This window comes from Bufo bufo, chromosome 7 (genome assembly GCF_905171765.1).
Source record: "Bufo bufo chromosome 7, aBufBuf1.1, whole genome shotgun sequence".
Lineage (NCBI taxonomy): Eukaryota > Metazoa > Chordata > Amphibia > Anura > Bufonidae > Bufo > Bufo bufo.
Genome location: NC_053395.1, coordinates 60,005,088 through 60,024,914, shown reverse-complemented (window position 1 = coordinate 60,024,914; position 19,827 = coordinate 60,005,088). Strand labels below are relative to the sequence as shown.

The 19,827-nt window shown below is 45.7% G+C and overlaps 1 protein-coding gene across 2 annotated transcripts in view; it reads left to right on the top strand.

Annotated features, from left to right (window-relative positions):
- Positions 1-19,827, top strand: part of PARN (poly(A)-specific ribonuclease) — a 134,895-nt gene that overhangs the window by 8,873 nt on the left and 106,195 nt on the right. For both annotated transcript variants that reach the window (XM_040439640.1, XM_040439639.1), the window contains exons 3-10: positions 5,515-5,594; positions 7,518-7,585; positions 7,665-7,746; positions 10,882-10,942; positions 11,024-11,201; positions 12,960-13,025; positions 13,480-13,518; positions 15,710-15,752. In XM_040439640.1, coding sequence (XP_040295574.1) covers positions 5,515-5,594; positions 7,518-7,585; positions 7,665-7,746; positions 10,882-10,942; positions 11,024-11,201; positions 12,960-13,025; positions 13,480-13,518; positions 15,710-15,752 — 617 coding nt within the window. The remainder of the gene's footprint in view (positions 1-5,514; positions 5,595-7,517; positions 7,586-7,664; positions 7,747-10,881; positions 10,943-11,023; positions 11,202-12,959; positions 13,026-13,479; positions 13,519-15,709; positions 15,753-19,827) is intronic.

The following is a 19,827-nucleotide window of genomic DNA, read 5'->3' as shown; positions in this document are numbered from 1 at the left end:
TAAACCAAGCATCTGTGATAATATCTTGTAGGCAGAGAAACTGCCCAATAATCTTACAAAAACCTCTGGAAGAGCATGACATTGTGAATGGATTAATGGAATTTATTTACCCAAAAAATTACACATATAGAAACATAGAATGTGTCTGCAGATAAGAACCATTTGGCCCATCTAGTCTGCCCAATATACTGAATATTATGGATAGCCTCTGGCCCTATCTTATATGAAGAATGGCCTTATGCCTATCCCATGCATGCTTAAACTCCTTCACTGTATTTGCAGCTACCACTTCTGCAGGAAGGCTATTCCATGCATCCACTACTCTCTCAGTAAAGTAATACTTCCTGATATTACTTTTAAACCTTTGCCCCTCTAATCTAAAACTATGTCCTCTTGTAGCAGTTTTTCTTCATTTAAATATTCTCTCCTCTTTTTTACCTTGTTGATTCCCTTTATGTACAGTCCTGATCAAAAGTTTAAGACCACTTGAAAAATGGCAAAAAATCATATTTTACATTGCTGGATCTTAACAAGGTTCCAAGTAGAGATTCAACATGCAACAAGAAGAAATGAGTGAGACAAAACATTTTTTGAGGATTCAATTAATTGAAAATAACAATTAAACTGAAACAGGCTGTTTTTCAGCTGATCCAAATTTTAGGACCACATGCCTTTTTAAAAGGCCAAATCTGTGCAAAGATGTGGATTCATTGTCATTCTCTGTCAGGTAGTCACACGTTGTGATGGCAAAGGCAAAAAAACTCTCCCTTTTTGAACGTGGTTGGGTTGTTGAACTGCATAAGCAGGGTCTCTCACAGCGCGCCATCGCTGCTGAGGTGGGACGCAGTAAGACAGTCATTTGGAATTTCTTAAATGATCCTGAGGGTTATGGAACAAAAAAGTAGTGGAAGACCCAAAAAAAATTCATCAGCAATGAGCCGGAGGATCCAATTGGCTGTCCGTCAAGACACTGGACGATCCTCGACCCAAATTAAGGCCCTTACTGGTGCTGACTGCAGCCCCATAACCATCAGACGGCATCTGAGACTGAAGGGCTTCAAAAACAAAAAACGTCTTCAAAGACCTCGTCTCCTTGAACGCCACAGAACTGCTCGTTTGGACTTTGCAAGAGAGCACCAAACATGGGACATTCAAAGGTGGAAGAAAGTTTTATTCTCTGATGAGAAAAAATTTAACCTTGATGGTTTCCAACGTTACTGGCATGACAAGCAGATCCCACCTGAGATGTTTTCTACGCGCCACAGTGGAGGGGGCGCCATAACGGTCTGGGGTGCTTTTTCCTTCAGTGGAACAATGGAGCTTCATGAAGTGCAGGGGCGTCAAACGGCCGCTGGCTATGTCCAGATGTTGCAGAGAGCATTCTTTATCACTGACGCTGGGTTCACACCAGAGCGTACTGAACGTACGCTCTGTATGCACGATTGTACGGGCATTTACAATTGCGCATACAGAGACATGCGAACGCCCAGTGTCGCGCGTTCCCGGCGCGACACTACGCCCCAAAGAAGCTCCTGAACTTCTTGGGGCGTCTGGCATTTTACAGCGCGATCGTACGCGCTGTAAAACGTCCAGGTGAGAACCATGCCGATAGGGAAGCATTGGTTTCTCCTTGTTGAGCGTTTTACAGCGCGTAGGAACGCGCTGTAAAACGTTCAGGTCTGAACCGGCTGTTAGGGCCCTCGTCTGTGTGGTAACGACTGGGTTTTTCAACAGGACAACGCTACAGTAAACCATGCCCGCAGGACAAGGGACTTCCTCCAGGAGAATAACATCACTCTTTTGGCCCATCCTGCGTGTTCCCCTGATTTAAATCCAATTGAGAACCTTTGGGGATGGATGGCAAGGGAAGTTTACAAAAATGGACACCAGTTCCAGACAGTAGATGGCCTTCGTGCGGCCGTCTACACCACTTGGAGAAATGTTCCCACTCACCTCATGGAAACGCTTGCATCAAGCATGCCGAAACGAATTTTTGAAGTGATAAACAATAGCGGCGGAGCTACTCATTACTGAGTTCATGTTTGGAAGTTGGATTTCTGTTTTGGGGGGGGTTAGTTTTTTTTTTTTTTTGGAGGTGTGGTCCTAAACTTTTGATCAGCTGAAAAACAGCCTGTTTCAGTTTATTCGTTGTTTTCATTAAATTGAATGCTCAAATTTTTTTTGTCTCACTCCCATTTCTTCTTGTTGCATGTTGAAGCTCTACTTGGAACCTTGTTAAGATCCAGCCATGCTAAATATGATTTTTTGCCATTTTTCAAGTGGTCTTAAACTTTTGATCAGAACTGTATTTAAAAGTTTCTATCATATCCCCTCTGTCTCGTCTTTCTTCCAAGCTATACATGTTAAGGTCCTTTAATCTTTCCTGGTAAGTTTTGTCCTGCAATCCATGTACTAGTTTAGTAGCTCTTCTCTGAACTCTCTCCAAACCCAAAGTATCAATATCCTTCTGGAGATATGGTCTTCAGTACTGAGCACAATACTCCAAATGAGGTCTCACTAGTGCTCTGTAGAGCGGCATGAGCACCTCCCTCTTTCTACTGGTAATGCCTCTCCCTATACACCCTAGCATTTCCTGCTGCTCTATGACCTTGTCTGCAGGTGCATTTTCTAGCACTTATCCACATTAAATTTTAGTTGCCATATTTTTGACCATTCCTCTAGTTTTCCTAAGTCCTTTTCCATTTGGTGTATCCCTCCAGGAACATCAACCCTGTTACAAATCTTTGTGTCATCAGCAAAAAGACACACCTTACCATCGAGGCCTTCTGCAATTTCGCTGATAAAGATATTAAACAATATGGGTCCCAGAACAGATCCCTGAGGTACCCCACTGGTAACAAGACCTTGGTCTGAATATACTCCATTGACTACAACCCTCTGTTGTCTGTCCCTCAGCCACTGCCTAATCCATTCAACAATATGGGAGTCTACGTACAGCCTTATTCTACATAATTAAAAAACGTAGTAATAATGAGCGAGCACTCATACACTTGGCAACCAAATTGACATGTGCAGAAAATATTTATTATATCCCCATAAAATACAAGTAATAAAATTTATAAGAACAATGTAGCAATAATATACAACATTACAGTCACATATATTGTGGTAGATATGATCAACACTATATTCATATGACTCAATAGTGTCGATAAATTCAATAATATATATCACACCAAGAAACTTCAAGTATATGCTGTTATTTGGGAAAGAGGGGGCGCTATCTTCTAGCGCTCTATCCCAATTTGGGAAACTGAATGTCACTGAAAATGTTGTAGGTGTATTCACTGGGAGCGCAATATGTTCATAAAGTGTCCACAGGAATCCTGATAATGTGAGAAGTCTCTTATAGCATATCCTTTTAAGGTCGATATGAGCTTTGGATTGAAGAAAACTTTAAATCGATATTTGGCTTACCGTCTAGCGTCTGCTGTCTCCCTATTGCTTCAATGGAGCTTTAAATATTTGCCGGCTTATTCAGTCGCTCCATATGGCTGTAGCATATCCAAATCATTCTTTGGAGTCCATCGACTTACAATTGCTTCATGCAAAAAAGCGAACATATGAGGCTCACAAAATGTGCAACCTGTCTCATTCCTTTCAATTCTCGTTGAGGAATATTCAACTGTTTAGTGAAGAGGACAATTTTAAGGGCATATATTGCCTTTGCCATCCACCTTGCTTGATGCAGAGCCCCTGGGATCCTGAAACTGAAGTCGTTTTTAGACCAACCTCCTAGGTACAGGAGTGAGAGTAGTAATAAAAGTGATCAATGTGTGCAACCCCCAAATATTGTCCAATCTTCTTGAAATTTGGCATATATATCTTTTACATCACTGAGACCTCGGCGTAAGCAAAGTCATATGAAAATCACATGTTTTGAAAAATGAAACGCCCTAAGTTAGTGTCATGAAAAATTAAAAATATCTTCACTGAAACGTCTTTAAAGGGTTTCTACCAACACATTTTGACCTAATTAGCTGTCAGACACTAGCGATCTGCTAGTGTCTGCTGTACCTAACCATGCTATTGTAATTCCTTTCTCTGCAGCGGTTACCCTAAAAAACGTAGTTTTATTGGTATGCAAATGAGCCCCTAGGTGCTATGGGGGCGTCTTTTCAGCACCTAGAGGCTTTGTCCACTCACCATTTCTGCCGCCCAGCGCGCTCCAGCCCGCCCCTCTCATTACGATTGACAGCCTACTCGCGCCTGCGCCGTGTGCTTCTGTATTCGGCGCAGTGACTGACTGCTCCCTGCGCTGTATCGGCGCAGGCGCAGTGAAGATGCCGGCGCAGGGAGACGGTCACTGCACTTGCGCCGAATACAGAAGCACACGGCGCAGGCGCAAGTAGGCTGTCAATCTAGAGGAGAGGGGCGGGCTGGGCGGCAGAAATGGTGAGTGGACGGAGCCTCTAGGTGCTGAAAAGACGCCCCCATAGCACCTAGAGGCTCATTTGCATACCAATAAAACTACGTTTTTTAGGGTAACCGCTGCAGAGAAAGGAATTACAATAGCATGGTTAGGTAGAGCAGACACTAGCAGATCGCTAGTGTCTGACAGCTAATTAGGTCAAAATGTGGTGGTAGAAACCCTTTAAAAATGTTTAAAGGGAATTAGTCACCAGTGGTTTTTGTATCACACAGTTTTCACCTGATCAAAATGTAGTTTTTTTGTTTTGTTTATCCAAGGCTCCATTCCTGAGTCCTGATACTACTTCTTTGGTTCAATGAAGATGTCACCATTGCTCTTATTGCACCCAAGCTTCACTCATTTCTGTGGCTAGCCCCTCTCTGGCCGCTTTGATTGACTGGGCCAAACAGTGGCAAAGCAGTAGGGAGGGACTAGCCACAGAAAGGAACCGGGCATGTGAGCAGCATGTCATGGCAGCAATGGTGATGCCCTCATTGCATCAAATGCCTAATTTGGAAATGGCAGCATGGTGGCTCAGTGGTTAGCACTGGTGCCTTCAAGAACAACATCTCCTCCATGTGTTTGTGTGGGTTTCCTCCCACACTCCAGACATACTGCTAGGGAACTATGATTGTGAGCCCTGTTGGGGACAGCTGGATGCTTATGTCTGTAGGGCGCTGCGGAATATAGAAGCGCTGTATTACTAAAATAAATACAATAATTTGCATATTGAGAAGTATCATAACTATCACTATCTAAACACCCTTTATGGTGGTGGTTTTACTTTTTCATGTTGCTACCTATATCTTCTGGTGTCAGATTCCCTTTAACATGGAAACCTCATTTAAACAATAGGTCATTAATTAGCTATTTCTGGTCATTAGAAAATAGCCCCAAAAACAAGCCATGCACTGCTTTTACTGCCTATTGTAAGTGGGTCAGATGAGACGTCATCAGGTTCGTTTTATCCATGAAAATCAGAATCTGCTGACGGTGTGGTTCCTTGGCTTGTCTCTGGGACTTGGCATAGTGTGCTTATATAATAACATGCTGGATCTTCCTTCTTGTCATTTGTGTATTAGGGATTAGTGACGGGCCATCTTTCACAGCTTTAACAAATAGTTTGGACACACCGGAGGAAAGATATAAGAAGCTGAAGGAGGTCAGTATAACTTCACTTCACACATCTTGCATGGAATTTGTCACTAGTTTTAGGATACCATATCTGAGGGCAGCATATTCTTGTGATCTTCTGATCAAAACGCTGGGTCACATTCTTTAAAGGGGGGGAAACGGTTGTGTGAAAGAGGCCTTAGGCAATGGTGCTGGAACTCTTTTTCGTTAAAAAAAAACCCAAAACCGATCCAGCGCTCATAAATGATTTTCATACTGATCCAGTTTGTTGCGTTTTTATTTAATACCACCAGATCCATATGTATTAAATGTAATGAATCCGTTTAATGCAGGTTTTGAGATTCTCTGCCGGATCTCAAAACCTGAATTAAAAACACAAATGTGAAAGTAGCCTGAGATGCACCATTCTGCACAAAAATTGTGCCACAATTCTGACTTAAAATTCTGTCTTGGACTAAGGCCTCATGCACACGACCGTTTTTCGGGTCCGCATCCGAGCCGCAGTTTTTGTGGCTCGGGTGCGGACCCATTCACTTCAATGGGGCCGCAAAAGATGCAGACAGCACACCGTGTGCTGTCCACATCCTTTGCTCCGTTCAGTGGCCCCGCAAAAAAAATATAGCATGTCCTATTCTTGTCCGTTTTGCGGACAAGAATAGGCATTTCTTCCGTTTTTTGCGGATCCACGGTTTGCGGACCGCAAAAAACGGAAAGGTCGTGTGCATGTAGCCTAAGGTTGCCGTCACATGGTGCAGATTTATTTGCATGAAATCCACACACGAACTGCACAAAAAACACACACAAATCTGCACTATTTTTCACAATTTTGATGTATTTTTTTTGTGCCGATTTTCTGTTTATGATGACAGCCACATTGAAGTCTGGGGAAAACCACTCTACAGAAGGTGCAGAATCGCACAAACACTTGACACGCTGCAGATTTTGAAATGCACACGATTTCCACTCCTAAGAAAAAAAGCGAAGTGTACATAAGGTTAATCTAATCTCATGCTGGTACTGTATTTGGGCTCATGCACACGAACGCATTTTCTTTGTGTCCGTCCCGTGTTTCTTTTTTGTTTTTTTGCGAACTGTATGCGGAACCATTCATTTCAATGGGTCCGCAAAAAAAATGGAAGTTACTCGTGTGCATTCCGTTTCAGTACGTCCGTATTTCCGTTCCGCAAAAAATAAAAAAAGAACATGTCCTATTATTGTCTGCATTACGGACAAGGATAGTACTGTTCTATCAGGGGCTAGCTGTTCATTTCGGCAAAATACGTAATGCGCACGGATGCCATGCATATTTTGGACCGCAAAATACATACGGTCGTGTGCATGAGCCCTTGTATTGTTTTCGTCCCCCTCCCAAAAAAAAAAATTTATAAAATTAAATCTGTGTGGGGGCAAAAACAAAATAATCTGCACCCTGAACCAACCGATAGTTGGTAGATCTAGACAAAATTGGTGCAGGTCTAGACGACCTGAATGTTCGCCATTTGTTGTATGTGGGTCATAGTGCAGCAGCAGCTTTAAAGGGGTTTTTACTTCCTGAAGCTAAAAACCTTATCTTGATCATGTCCAGGTGACTCTTTGCGGGAGCAGGGCGATGTATAGGTGCCGGGCTATGCGTCTTGCCACACCATTCAAAGCCTCTGGGTCAAGGGCTGTACTTGTCTCTGTCCCATAGACTTTGAATGGGTCGGCAGTGTGCATGCTCGATCAACGCTCAGGAAAGGGGGGGGGGGCTCTGGGACCCTGTGCTAGTGATCTGTGGGGTTCCCAGCGATCAGACGGTTATTACCTATCCTGTAGATGGTTGATAAATGTCAATTGTGGCAGAACCTCATTAAGGTAGCCGGTTACAGTCTCCAATGTAGATTTATAGATCTGTTTATTCTCCTGCTTACAATTTTGCAGCCAATTTTAACTTTCTCTTCCAATTTTGCAGCACTCTATGGAGTTTCTGTTATTTCAGTTCGGCCTGTGCACCTTTAAGTATGACGACACGGAAGCCAAGTATGTTGCTTTTTACTTCATTTTGACTCTGTTCCGTTCATTTTCTGATACGCTGACCGTAATTTTTTGGTGCTTGCAGGTACATCATAAAATCGTTTAATTTTTATATTTTCCCAAGACCATTCAATAGACATTCGCCAGACAAGAAGTTTGTTTGTCAGGTATGTTCTACTCTTTAGCGGGATTCATTTGGTTGCGTAGTTACACCGCTGGGGTAAGTTCACACAGAGTCTTTTGGAGGAGGTTAGGGCAGATTTTTCTGCCGGTTTCTCAGCCAAAGCCAGTAGTGGATCCAGCAGGAAGGAGGAGCAGAAGTTCTGCCTTTATTATAATTTTCCCACATTCGTCCCCCAACAGGTCATTAAAAGACTAGTTACAGGGTTAAACAGCCCCCTGTGGGGGTATTGTACACAGCAGTGCTGATCGGGGTCTGCTAAAACCCTGCATAACAACCAACGACGCCGTGCGCTCCTGCTGTCAGCAGGATACCACGGACCGCTCACGGCCGTGTGCATTCGGCGTTATTTGAATTTTGATCAAGGACTTGACCATCTAATGTGTATGGTAGGGTCCAGACTCAACATGCACTATCTTTTGGATCTCGCAGGAGATGAGCCATTGCCAGAGGTGTCAGGCAGTGGCATATTCCTCTATGCCCATTCAGAAAACATGCATGATTGACTAAACTGAGTGTACATGTGTATAGGGAGTAGTTTGGGAGGGAAGCGGTCAGTCAAAATGAGTGCTTGGCTGACAGTGGAAAAATGTATGGCCAGCTTATCCTGTACAATTTTAGGAACATGTAGAATTAAATGGACCCCATCGGTGAGGTTCCTTGGGTGCCAGTGTTGGGGTCCGCAGATCCGCAAAACACGGACACCGGCAATGTGCGTTCCGCGTTTTGCAGACTGCACGTCGCCGACACTTAAAGGGGTTATCCCACTTTGCGTTTTCATACTTACCTGCTGCCACCGCGCGTTCACTTCCTGGATTCTGGCTGGGGGCGGGCTTCAACTTGATTGAAGTCTTCTCCCGGCCGGGCCGCGCGCTGGACTGAACGCGCACGCTGCCGCGCATGCGCAATGTGACTTATTTCTGGCCAGTATAGTACAGAGCCGGCGTGCGCGTTCGCAGCTCTGTACTATTCTGGCCGGGAAGAAGTCACCGTCGCGCATGCGCGGCAGCGTGCGCGTTCAGGACAGCGAGCGGCCCGGCCGGGAGAAAAGAAGTCTTCTGGGCAAGCGCGACCATCGGGATGTTGCGGAAGAGCGGTGGTCGTAACCAGGGGAGACCGAGTCACAACAATAAGGTAAGTGGGGATGAATTTTCTCCTAATCGGTGGGAATTTGTTAATAAAGTATATTTACAAAAATGATCACTGTCAAATCATTAACAGATTTAACAGTGATCATTATGATGGGATAACCCCTTTAATAGAAAATGCCTAAATTGCGGACAAGAATAGGACATGTTCTATTTATTGAATTTTTTTCGGGACCCGGAAGTGCAGGTCCGCAATTCCAAATCCGGGCAGCCCCATAGAAATTAATGGGTCCGCAATTCCATTCCGCAAAATGCGGAACAGAATTGCAGACGTGTGAATGGAGCCTTATAAGTCACAGGGGCCTGATGAGATACACCCAAAATTATTAAAAGAGCTTAGTGGTGAGCTGGCAAAACCGTTAACAGATTTATTTAACCAATCATTAGTAACAGGAGTCGTCCCGGAAGATTGGAAATTGGCAAATGTCGTGCCCATTCACAAGAAAGGTAGTAGGGAGGAATCGAGCAACTATAGACCAGTGAGTCTGACATCAATAGTAGGCAAATTAATGGAAACCCTATTAAAGGATAGGATTGTGGAACATCTAAAATCCCATGGATTGCAAGATGAAAAACAACATGGGTTTACTTCAGGGAGATCATGTCAAACAAATCTTATAGATTTTTTTGACTGGGTGAATAAAATAATAGACGGTGGAGGTGCAGTAGACATCGCATATCTAGATTTTAGTAAGGCTTTTGACACTGTCCCACATAGAAGACTTATCAATAAACTGCAGTCATTGAGCATGGACTCCCATATTGTTGAGTGGATTAGGCAGTGGCTGAGTGACAGACAACAGAGGGTTGTAGTCAATGGAGAACATTCAAAACAAGGTCATGTTACCAGTGGGGTTCCACAGGGATCTGTACTGGGACCGATTTTGTTTAATATCTTCATAAGTGATATTGCAAAAGGCCTCGCTGGTAAGGTTTGTCTTTTTGCTGATGACACAAAGATATGTAACAGGGTTGATGTTCCTGGAGGGAAACGCCAAATGGAAAAGGATTTAGGAAAACTAGAAGAATGGTCAGAACTCTGGAAACTGAAATTTAATGTGGATAAGTGCAAGATAATGCACCTGGGGCGTAAAAACCCAAGGGCAGAATATAGAATATTTGACACAGTCCTGACCTCAGTATCTGAGGAAAGGGATTTAGGAGTAATTATTTCAGAAGACTTAAAGGTGGGAAGACAATGTAATAGAGCAGCACGAAATGCCAGCAGAATGCTTGGATGTATAGGGAGAGGTATAAGCAGTAGAAAGAGTGAAGTGCTTATGCCGCTGTACAGAACACTGGTGAGACCTCACTTGGAGTATTGTGCGCAGTACTGGAGGCCATATCTCCAGAAAGATATAGATACTCTAGAGAGAGTTCAGAGAAGAGCTACTAAACTAGTACATGGATTGCAGGATAAAACTTACCAGGAAAGGTTAAAGGACCTTAATATGTATAGCTTGGAAGAAAGAAGAGACAGAGGGGATATGATAGAAACTTTTAAATACATAAAGGGAATCAACTCGGTAAAGGAAGAGAGCATATTTAAAAGAAGAAAAACTACCACAAGAGGACACAGTTTTAAATTAGAGGGGCAAAGGTTTAAAAGTAATATAAGGAAGTATTACTTTACTGAGAGAGTAGTGGATGCATGGAATAGCCTTCCTGCAGAAGTGGTAGCTGCAAATACAGTGAAGGGGTTTAAGCATGCATGGGATATGCATAAGGCCATCCTTCATATAAGATAGGGCCGGGGGCTATCCATAGTATTCAGTATATTGGGCAGACTAGATGGGCCAAATGGTTCTTATCTGCCGACACATTCTATGTTTCTATGTTTCTTATCCGTCTATGCATCATTGTTTTTGTTAGAGATGGAGGCCACAATGCAAATGTGAACCAGGCCTAATTTCCTTATCGCCTCCAAAGCTCATCTGACGGTATTAAGTGTATCTAATGGTTTTGTCTTCCAGAGCTCAAGCATAGATTTTCTAGCTAATCAGGGTTTTGATTTTAACAAAGTATTTCGTGACGGTGAGTATTCCCTGACATCTTATACAAAGACTGAGCAAAATCTGTGCTGGGAAATGACTATTTTTTTTTTTCGCCTCCTAGGTATTCCATACTTGAACCAAGAGGAGGAAAGACAGCTCCGAGATCAGCAGGAGGATAAGCGTTACCACACAAATGGTGCAAGCACGACGTGTTACCTGTACGTTTCACCGGATGCACTGAGGGCTCCAGTCGCTCCTGTCATTCCTGAGGATCAGAAAGATTTTATTGATAAAATTGTGTAAGTGTACAATAAAACCTTTACATTTCTGTAAGAATCCTACGTCATTCCTATTCTTCTAGCTATGTTGATTTCTATTGAAATTGATGTTTGGTAACCCGTAGATCATGAATGCTTAAAGGGGTTATCCAAAGCATACCCCCCCCCCCCCCCAAAATTCCCAGGCCCCTCATATAGATTATACTTGCCTCGCTCCCCAACACCTACTTCGCGCCTGATCTCATCTCCGCATGGGGAGGTTTCTCTGTGACTGCTAGGGAGACCAAAGTGATGGATAACTGGGTGACAGATGTTGACCCCTCAACAGATTAACTAGAGCGGGGTCATATTCGCCTCACCGATCCCCTCTCGACATAGAAAGTGTAACTGCTCGGCCAATGTCGGCTTGGATGTATAGGGAGAGGTATAAGCAGTAGAAAGAGTGAAGTGCTTATGCCGCTGTACAGAACACTGGTGAGACCTCACTTGGAGTATTGTGCGCAGTACTGGAGGCCATATCTCCAGAAGGATATTGATACTCTAGAGAGAGTTCAGAGAAGAGCTACTAAACTAGTACATGGATTGCAGGATAAAACTTACCAGGAAAGATAAAAGGACCTTAACATGTATAGCTTGGAAGAAAGACGAGGCAGAGGGGATATGATAGAAACTGCTAAATACATAAAGGGAATCAACAAGGTAAAGGAGGAGAGCATATTTAAAAGAAGAAAAACTGCTACAAGAGGACACAGTTTTAAATTAGAGGGGCAAAGGTTTAAAAGTAATATCAGGAAGTATTTCTTTACTGAGAGAGTAGTGGATGCATGGAATAGCCTTCCTGCAGAAGTGGTAGCTGCAAATACAGTGAAGGAGTTTAAGCATGCATGGGATAGGCATAAGGCCATCCTTCATATAAGATAGGGCCAGGGACTATTCATAGTATTCAGTATATGGGGCAGACTAGATGGGCCAAATGGTTCTTATCTGCCGACACATTCTATGTTTCTATGTCTGTCCACAGTGGTGACCCAGCTCTGCCAGTGATTGACTGAACAGTCATAGTCTCGTATCAAGCAGGACCAGGAAACAGAGGGAACCTCTTCTGACCAACCAGACAGTCCCTTTAACTAGTCACTACTTGTCGCAAAATAAGTCCCACATAGCAACAGTTGAGTTCAAGACAGAGACTTTTAGCTGGGGTTCCACCTTAAAGGGTTTTCCAGGATTTACATATTGATGGCCTTTCCTCCAGGTGCTGAGACCCCTGCTGATCTGATGTTGATGGCCTATCCTGTTTGAGCAGGCCGCGCGGCGCTCCAGTGATGTCACTGGCCAAGTAAGGGGCCTATGTGCTCACAAAGCACTGCGGCCTCTTTATACAGCTGATCGGTGGGGCCCTGGAATTGGATCCCCGCCTACCCGATATTGATGACCTCTCCTGAAGATAGGCCATTAATATGTCAATCCTGAACATCCCCTTTTAACCACAGAGATTTTTTCCCATACATGGCTGTATCCCCGTGGCAATTTGCTAATCTATTATATTTTTTTTACCAAGATTCTCTAAAGTAGAATTGCACAATTGTTTCAATTGTCAGAGTTGCTCCTATTAAAAATGGAAGTGTTCTTCCGCACAGAGGAGCGGCCACAGAGATTCAGTTCTGACTCATCAGTTACCAGCTATTGCCGGCAGAAGTCAGAACCCATGGCCTTTTAATTTGCCTGTATCTTATTTGAAATTCCTTGCACATATGAACCATCGCTTCATTTTTCTTCCAGAGGGTCTGTTGATGAATTTTTAAAAGATGAAGAGAAAAAAGTTCTACAGCTAGAACCTTGTACTGGGTCTGTATCTTTACTTTCCGATTTTCCATTCTATAGATTAATCCCCCTCTACTGCTGCAGGGTCCAAGCTGTTTTCTGATCTAATGCCCTCCGAAGCCTGCTCTCTGAGGGCTGGCCATGTGCGGAACAGAACGGCCAGCCCTATGATAGAAGTGCCTATTGTCCTCAATTGAGGACAAGAATAGGACATGTTCCATCTTTTTTGCGGGGCCACGGTACGGGAGTGCGGATGTGGACAACACATGGTGTCCTGTCCTTTATTTACACCTCTCTTTGTTGTAGTTTAGATGTGGCTTACAGAAGGGAAATGTTATCGGATCTGAAACATTTTCTACGTTTTTGTGCTGTTTCACCTATTATTGCAGTATTTTTTGTCTGTGTTTCTCTGTATTTTATCTCTGTGCCCGGTCTGTATATCATTATAGTTAGATGAACCCCTTTACTCTCTTTCTAGGTATCAGAGGAAGCTTATCTACCAGACAATGAACTGGAAGTAAGTTGGAGTTTCACTACATAATTCTGTTTTTAAATATAATTAGTCATCAAGATTCTGAAGTCAGTTACCGTATTTTTCGCTTTATAAGACGCACCTGATGATAAGACGCACCTAGATTTTTGAGGAGGAAAATAAGAAAAAATGTTTTTGAACCAAAAGGTGTGCTTTTGGAGGGGTTTTGAACTAATGGTGGTCTGTGGGTGACGCACTGTTATGGGGGGGACCTGTGGGTGACGCACTGTTATGGGGGGACCTGTGGGTGACGCACTGTTATGGGGGGACCTGTGGGTGACGCACTGTTATGGGGGGAGCTGTGGGTGACGCACTGTTATGGGGGGACCTGTGGGTGACGCACTGTTATGGGGGGACCTGTGGGTGACGCACTGTTATGGGGGGACCTGTGGGTGACGCACTGTTATGGGGGGACCTGTGGGTGACGCACTACTACGGGGGATGTAGCATCATATATAGCATCTTATGTAATGGGGGTCACTATTCACACAGGGACAATATACTGTGACACATATGATACTGTGACCAGCATAAGATGATCTTATGCTGGTCACAGTATAATATGTGTCACAGTATATTGTCCCTGTGCGAATAGTGACCCCCATTACACCACAGGGCACACAGTAGACTTTATATGTAAAATCTTTTAATGGCTCTGCTTTCTTCTATACCAGTACTCACTATAAAAGCAGCATTCCGGCCAGCACGTGACGTCACTCACTCAGTCAGTCATGCTCCTGCCAGCTTCATTAATGAAGTGGGAGGAGCATGACCGAGTAAGTGACGTCACGCGCCGGCAGGACCGCTGCTTTCATAGTGAGTACTGGTATAGAAGAAAGCAGAGTGTAATGAAGCCGTTTTCATATGTAAAGTCTATAATCTTCAAGCAGTGTCTCTGCTTTAAACTAGGGCAATCCTCTGTAGTGCAACTCACTATAAAAGCGGCAGGCAGAGCGGCAGCGTAACCTCGCGATTCTCACTCATTAATGCTCCTCCCACTTCCTTCCCATGAATGAGTGAGCATCGCGAGGTTACGCTGCCGCTCTGCCTGCCGCTTTCATAGTGAGTTGCACTACAGAGGATTGCCCTAGTTTAAAGCAGAGACACTGCTTGAAGATTATAGACTTTACATGTGATAATTACCGTGAGCGGGGTCCGATGTATTACAGTACAGTGACTGCATCGGGCCCCGCCGCGAGTGTTGCCAGCCTCCGTCCCCTCCTCCCACCCCTCTGATACATTGCGGCTTGCGATGTATCAGCGTCAGCAAAGTAAACATGGCAGTGTTCGCTTTATAAGACGCACTGCCATTTTCCCCCCACTATTGGGGGGGAAAAAGTGCGTCTTATAAAGCGAAAAATACGGTAATTGAATTCTAAGTTATTAGCATTACCTTTTGAAATGAAAGGCGTGCAGGCCACTTATGGTAAATATCATTAAAGAAATGACTTACCAGTTACCCGAAGCACCCATTCAAATGACTATCCATGTCAGGGGTACCAGGAGGTCCAGAGACTGAAAGATGACCTAGAAAGCGCCAGGGGAATGGGAGGGGGTGCGTATTACTACTTTTAATACTTTACCCATTCTGAGCATTTTTTTATTTTTTTTAAGAACAGACAGCCCAATTAAAGGAGTTGTTGCATTACTAGGACTTATCTCCTATCTACAGTGTCTGATCGGTCATATTAATGGGGGCCCAGTGTCACACTATTTGAATGGAGCAGCGGTCATGCATGTGCATTGCTGCTCTATTCAACACCATTGAACTGCTGGAGATACCAGAGCGCTTGTACTCGGCTATTACTGGCCGTCCAGTATAGTCGGTTGGAGTGGTTGCGCCTGATTGTGACCGCAGCTCCATCGATACCTGGGGCACTGGGCCCACGTAGTCGGATGCGTCTTCATACTGGAATAACCCCTTTTAATTCCTTCTGTCACGCTTAAAGGATTAAAAAAAATGTCTATTATTTTAAACTCAAATTTCCAGTACAATTGCTTTACTGATTCTGCGCCGGTCCACACTGATCTGGCTTATTCTGGCAGTTAATTTTTTGGTGTCCTCCGTAGTGATGACATGTCACATAAGGGAAACGTTTCCTTTAGTCATTCCTGTTCTTCATTATTGCTGTGCATTGTAGTCACTTCTATAAAACATTTCTTTTCTTCTCTTCAGGTTCCCTAAAGGCACCCATGTGGAAACTGTAGAGTCTCCAAATGTAAGTTTTTCCAATTCTGGAGTTGGGGATGTTTGCCTACTCAGCTAGGCCTACTTGTATTTTAGGCCAACTCCTCCCATGAAAGTTGTCATTTAGGCTATTTTGGATATTACTCCTGAAATTGCAGTATTGCTCAATCATTTGTTTTCTAAGTAACCAGAGAAAAGTATACATGGATTCCATAAGCATGCTTATCTATGTTCTACATATGTGCTGCATTTAGAAATGGTGTGGTCAAAGCTACTGTATTTCACTGGGTAACACTGTTAATGTAGTTTTCTTAATTGACATCTTTAATATTTTTTGGTGTGGAAGTTTGTATTACCAAATCTCTAACACTGAAAGTTTAAAGGGCTTGTCTGAAAATATAAGAGATACAACTAACCGTAGAAAAAGTTATGCAATCACAGAGTGGACCTTGCTCCCTTGAATACTCCTTCACTCAAGCGTTGCTGCTCCGGTAGCTCCCGCACCTGCCATACATTCACATTACCGATGCAGCCAATCACTGGCCTCTGTAGTGATGCTAGCATGTACGACATGTGACAGCTAAGGGTACTGTCACACTATCGTTAGAAGAATTCGGCAGGCAGTTCCGTTGCCGATCCAGAAATCCGTATGCAAACGATCCGAATCCGTTAGACTTTCTCGTGCATGGCATTGGGGGACACAGCACCATGGGTATATGTCCAACTACCACTAGGAGGCACTAGACACAAAAAGTGTTGGCTCCTCCCCGTTGGGCTATACCCTCTCCACAGGCACAAGGCTATTCAGTTTTTGTCTAGTGTCCGTAGGAGGCAGACCTGTCCTGCTTTTTTGCAGGTCCTGCTGTTTATTTTTTATTTTATTTTTTCTCTCTTTTACAGGTCTCGGTGATCTCCACCGTTATACCTGCTGCAGGCTGGGGCTCCATCGTGTTCCACTTTAGTTGCCCCCTCTGCGGGCGCGTACTTCTGTACCATCGCCGGTCACCCAGTCCCCACAGACTGCATCCGCAGTGGCTTGCCGGCATTCCCACGGTTCCCGTGTTGAGTCTGCCGAAGGGGTGACCCTGCGGCGCCCGAAGACATCAGATGGTGAGTATAGTGAGTATATTCCCCTGTCCCTGTGTCCCTGCCCCAGGGTTAGGTTCCCTCCTGTGGCCAGGGGGGTGGGATCCACCTTAGCTGGGGGTCCTGGGAAGCTTCCATCTTCCTCCACCTTTCTCTTCCCCCTTGGTTGGTTTTTTCTCTCCTCCCTGGCCACACAGTCCAGGCGTCGCTTCTCCTGGGCCTTCCCCGCTACTTTAGTCCCCGGCTTTTGCAGGGACTAGGCCTCATCTTCCATGGCCCGTTCCCGGCTCCCAGGTGCTCTGTTTGCCCTGTTCCGCCCACCCCCAGGCGTCGCTCCCCCCCCTCCCCCTCACCTAGTTTTGTGGGTCCGGAGGCCCCTCGGTCGGCCGCGATTCGTCCCGCCCCCCTCGCTCCAGTCCCGGCCGCCTCACAAATCGAGGCCCCGGCTTTTGGGCCTGCTAGGCCGCGATCTTCCCGGCCCCTCCTCCTTGCTTCCCGGGTTTTTCTGACCCCGCCCGGCCCTCGGGAGGGGCTATCTCCTCCACCCTTTACTGGTCTAACGTGGGTTATCTATCCAGTGGATAGATCCTCAGTTTAAAAGAACTGCAGACCCCCTTTAGGTCATTGCCCTATGTACTGTGTGAAGGCAGCTAATGCTGTACATAGGGATCACTCAAGTCGTTCCCCCCCACCCCTCCTCAATTGCTTCATTTCTCCTGCAGCCTCTATAGCTGCTGCAGCACCTCTTTGGGGAACATGGCATCCGGGTCCAGATATGACAGCCTCTGCTGGCTGCTCTATGAGGGTCTCCTCTCCCAGCCTCTCCTCGGATCGCCACGTCTTTTCACGTGCGTCCGCTGTCTGCGAAGGCTGTCATGCGGTCGGCCTGTCCCTGCTTGTGTGCAGTACCTCTTCCCAGACCCCATTGTGTCCCCTGACCAAATCCTTTTGTGTAGGTCCCTTCTGAATGGTCTCCCTCTTTGTCAAAGCCATGGGAACCTTGTCCGACTCTCCCAATCCCTGGCGGAGTCGCTGGACCGCTACCTATCCAATTGCGGCCACCTATGCCCTCCCAGGGTCCTCCCTGCAGATGAGGCATGCTCAGATACCGGGTCCGGCAAGGGGTAGCTCACAGTACAACCTCGGGTGGTCTCAACAGGATTCCACCCCTCCTCGGCATCCTCGGGTCCTCCCCAGGACAGGCCTGAGGCTGGTGACGAATCCTTTCCCGTCACCCCTTCCGTTGCCTCGGGGGACACCTCTGCACCGATTCCCTCGGAACAGAGAATCAGGCGGTCTTCCTCCATACAGAAGCCTCTGGGAGGTCAAGACTAACGTGCACGGAGGAACCTCTCCTACCCAGGGTTGGTATCCCCTCTAGTGGATTTTCGGATGGCGCTCCCCTGACTGCACAGGTATTCAACCGCACAGGTAAGGCAGCCGTCCCCGTGTTTAGCATAATGAGTCACCTACTTGGTGTCTCTGGTACGTACGCCTTCTCCTTAACAGGGGGGTACCTGCACCACTGCCATAGGCTGTACCTGACAAGCCTTCCTGGTTCCCCTATACCAGGGGCTATGCTCTACACATTTGAGAGTGTTTCCACCGGGTCCCCATCATGGTGCTGGTGTTCGCCACTCTACCTCATAACAGGGGGTCCCTGTTCTTGGCAAGCGCCTCCTGTTGGTTGGTAAGGAAAAGCAATTATATATGGCTGTTTCCATCCGCCTTGCTCTTTTTCATAGGTAGAGTACCTACACCTACTCCAGATGCTGAAGCCATTACTCCTGGCTGGCTCTATGGTGTTCCATGCGGCACTATATCTCCCTTCCGGGCGAGATACACAGGCCGCCTTCAATTGCCTTGGCAATTGCACCTGTCTGTTCCCAGCCACTTTGCTCCTTTCATAGGTAGAGTACCTACACCATCTCCTGATGCTGTAGCCGATACCTCTGGCTGGCTCTATGGTGTTCCATGCGGCACTATTTTTCCCTTCCGGGCGGGATATACAGGCCGCCTTCAATTGCCGTTGCAATTGCTCCTATCTGTTCCCAGACTTTTTTGATCCCTTTCATAGGTAGAGTACCTACACCATCTCCGATGCTGTAGCCAATACCCCTGGCGGGCTCTATTGTGTTCCATGCGGCAACATTTCTCCCTACGGGCGAGATATAGAGGCCACTTTCAATTGCCGTAGAATTGCCTCTGTCTGGTTCTAGTCGGCACCAAGCTGCCACCTTGGTCCCTTCATAGGTAGAGCACCTGCACCATTTCCTGATGCTGTAGCTGTTGCTCCTGTCTGGCTTTATGGTGTACCATGTGGCATTTTCTCTCCCTTACCGGACGAGATATTGAGGCCTCCTCCAATTGCCGTGGTCATTGCACCTACCTCATCATAGTGTGCACCAAACGGCCATCTTACTCCCTTCATAGGTAGAGTTCCTGCACCGTCTCTGATGCTGCAGCCGTTACACCTGTCTGGCTCTATGGTGTACTATGCGGCCCTGTTTCCCTTTTTTTTCAGGCGAAATAGAGAGCCTCCTTCAGTTGCCATTTCACCTACCTGATTGTAGTGTGCACCTGTCTTGTTCTTTGTGGTACCGTGCGGCCCTATTTTACCCGTCCCGGGCGGAATATAGGTACCATTGCTAACGCGGTAGCTGTTGCACCTCTCTGGTTCTAGGGTGCACCATGTGGCCACATTGCTCCGATCTTAAAGGTAGTACCTCTACCATCTCCAGATGCTGTACCCATTACACCTTTCTTTGTGGCTATGTTTCCACTCTCCTTAGACATGCAGCCACTTTCCCTATATTTTAGGCGTGTGGTTGTATTACTCAAGGTGCTGGGCCCTATGGTGCAATCTGTGGCCCATACAGTTTCTGTATTACTGGGTGCTTTCTGCCCCCAGGTTCTAATCTGTGCTGCGGATGTTGGTTTCACCCTTTTGGTTCTTCCATACATCTCCACTCCGTTTCTGTCGTGCTCAATGGTCTCCTTGTACTTCTCAGGGCACTGTC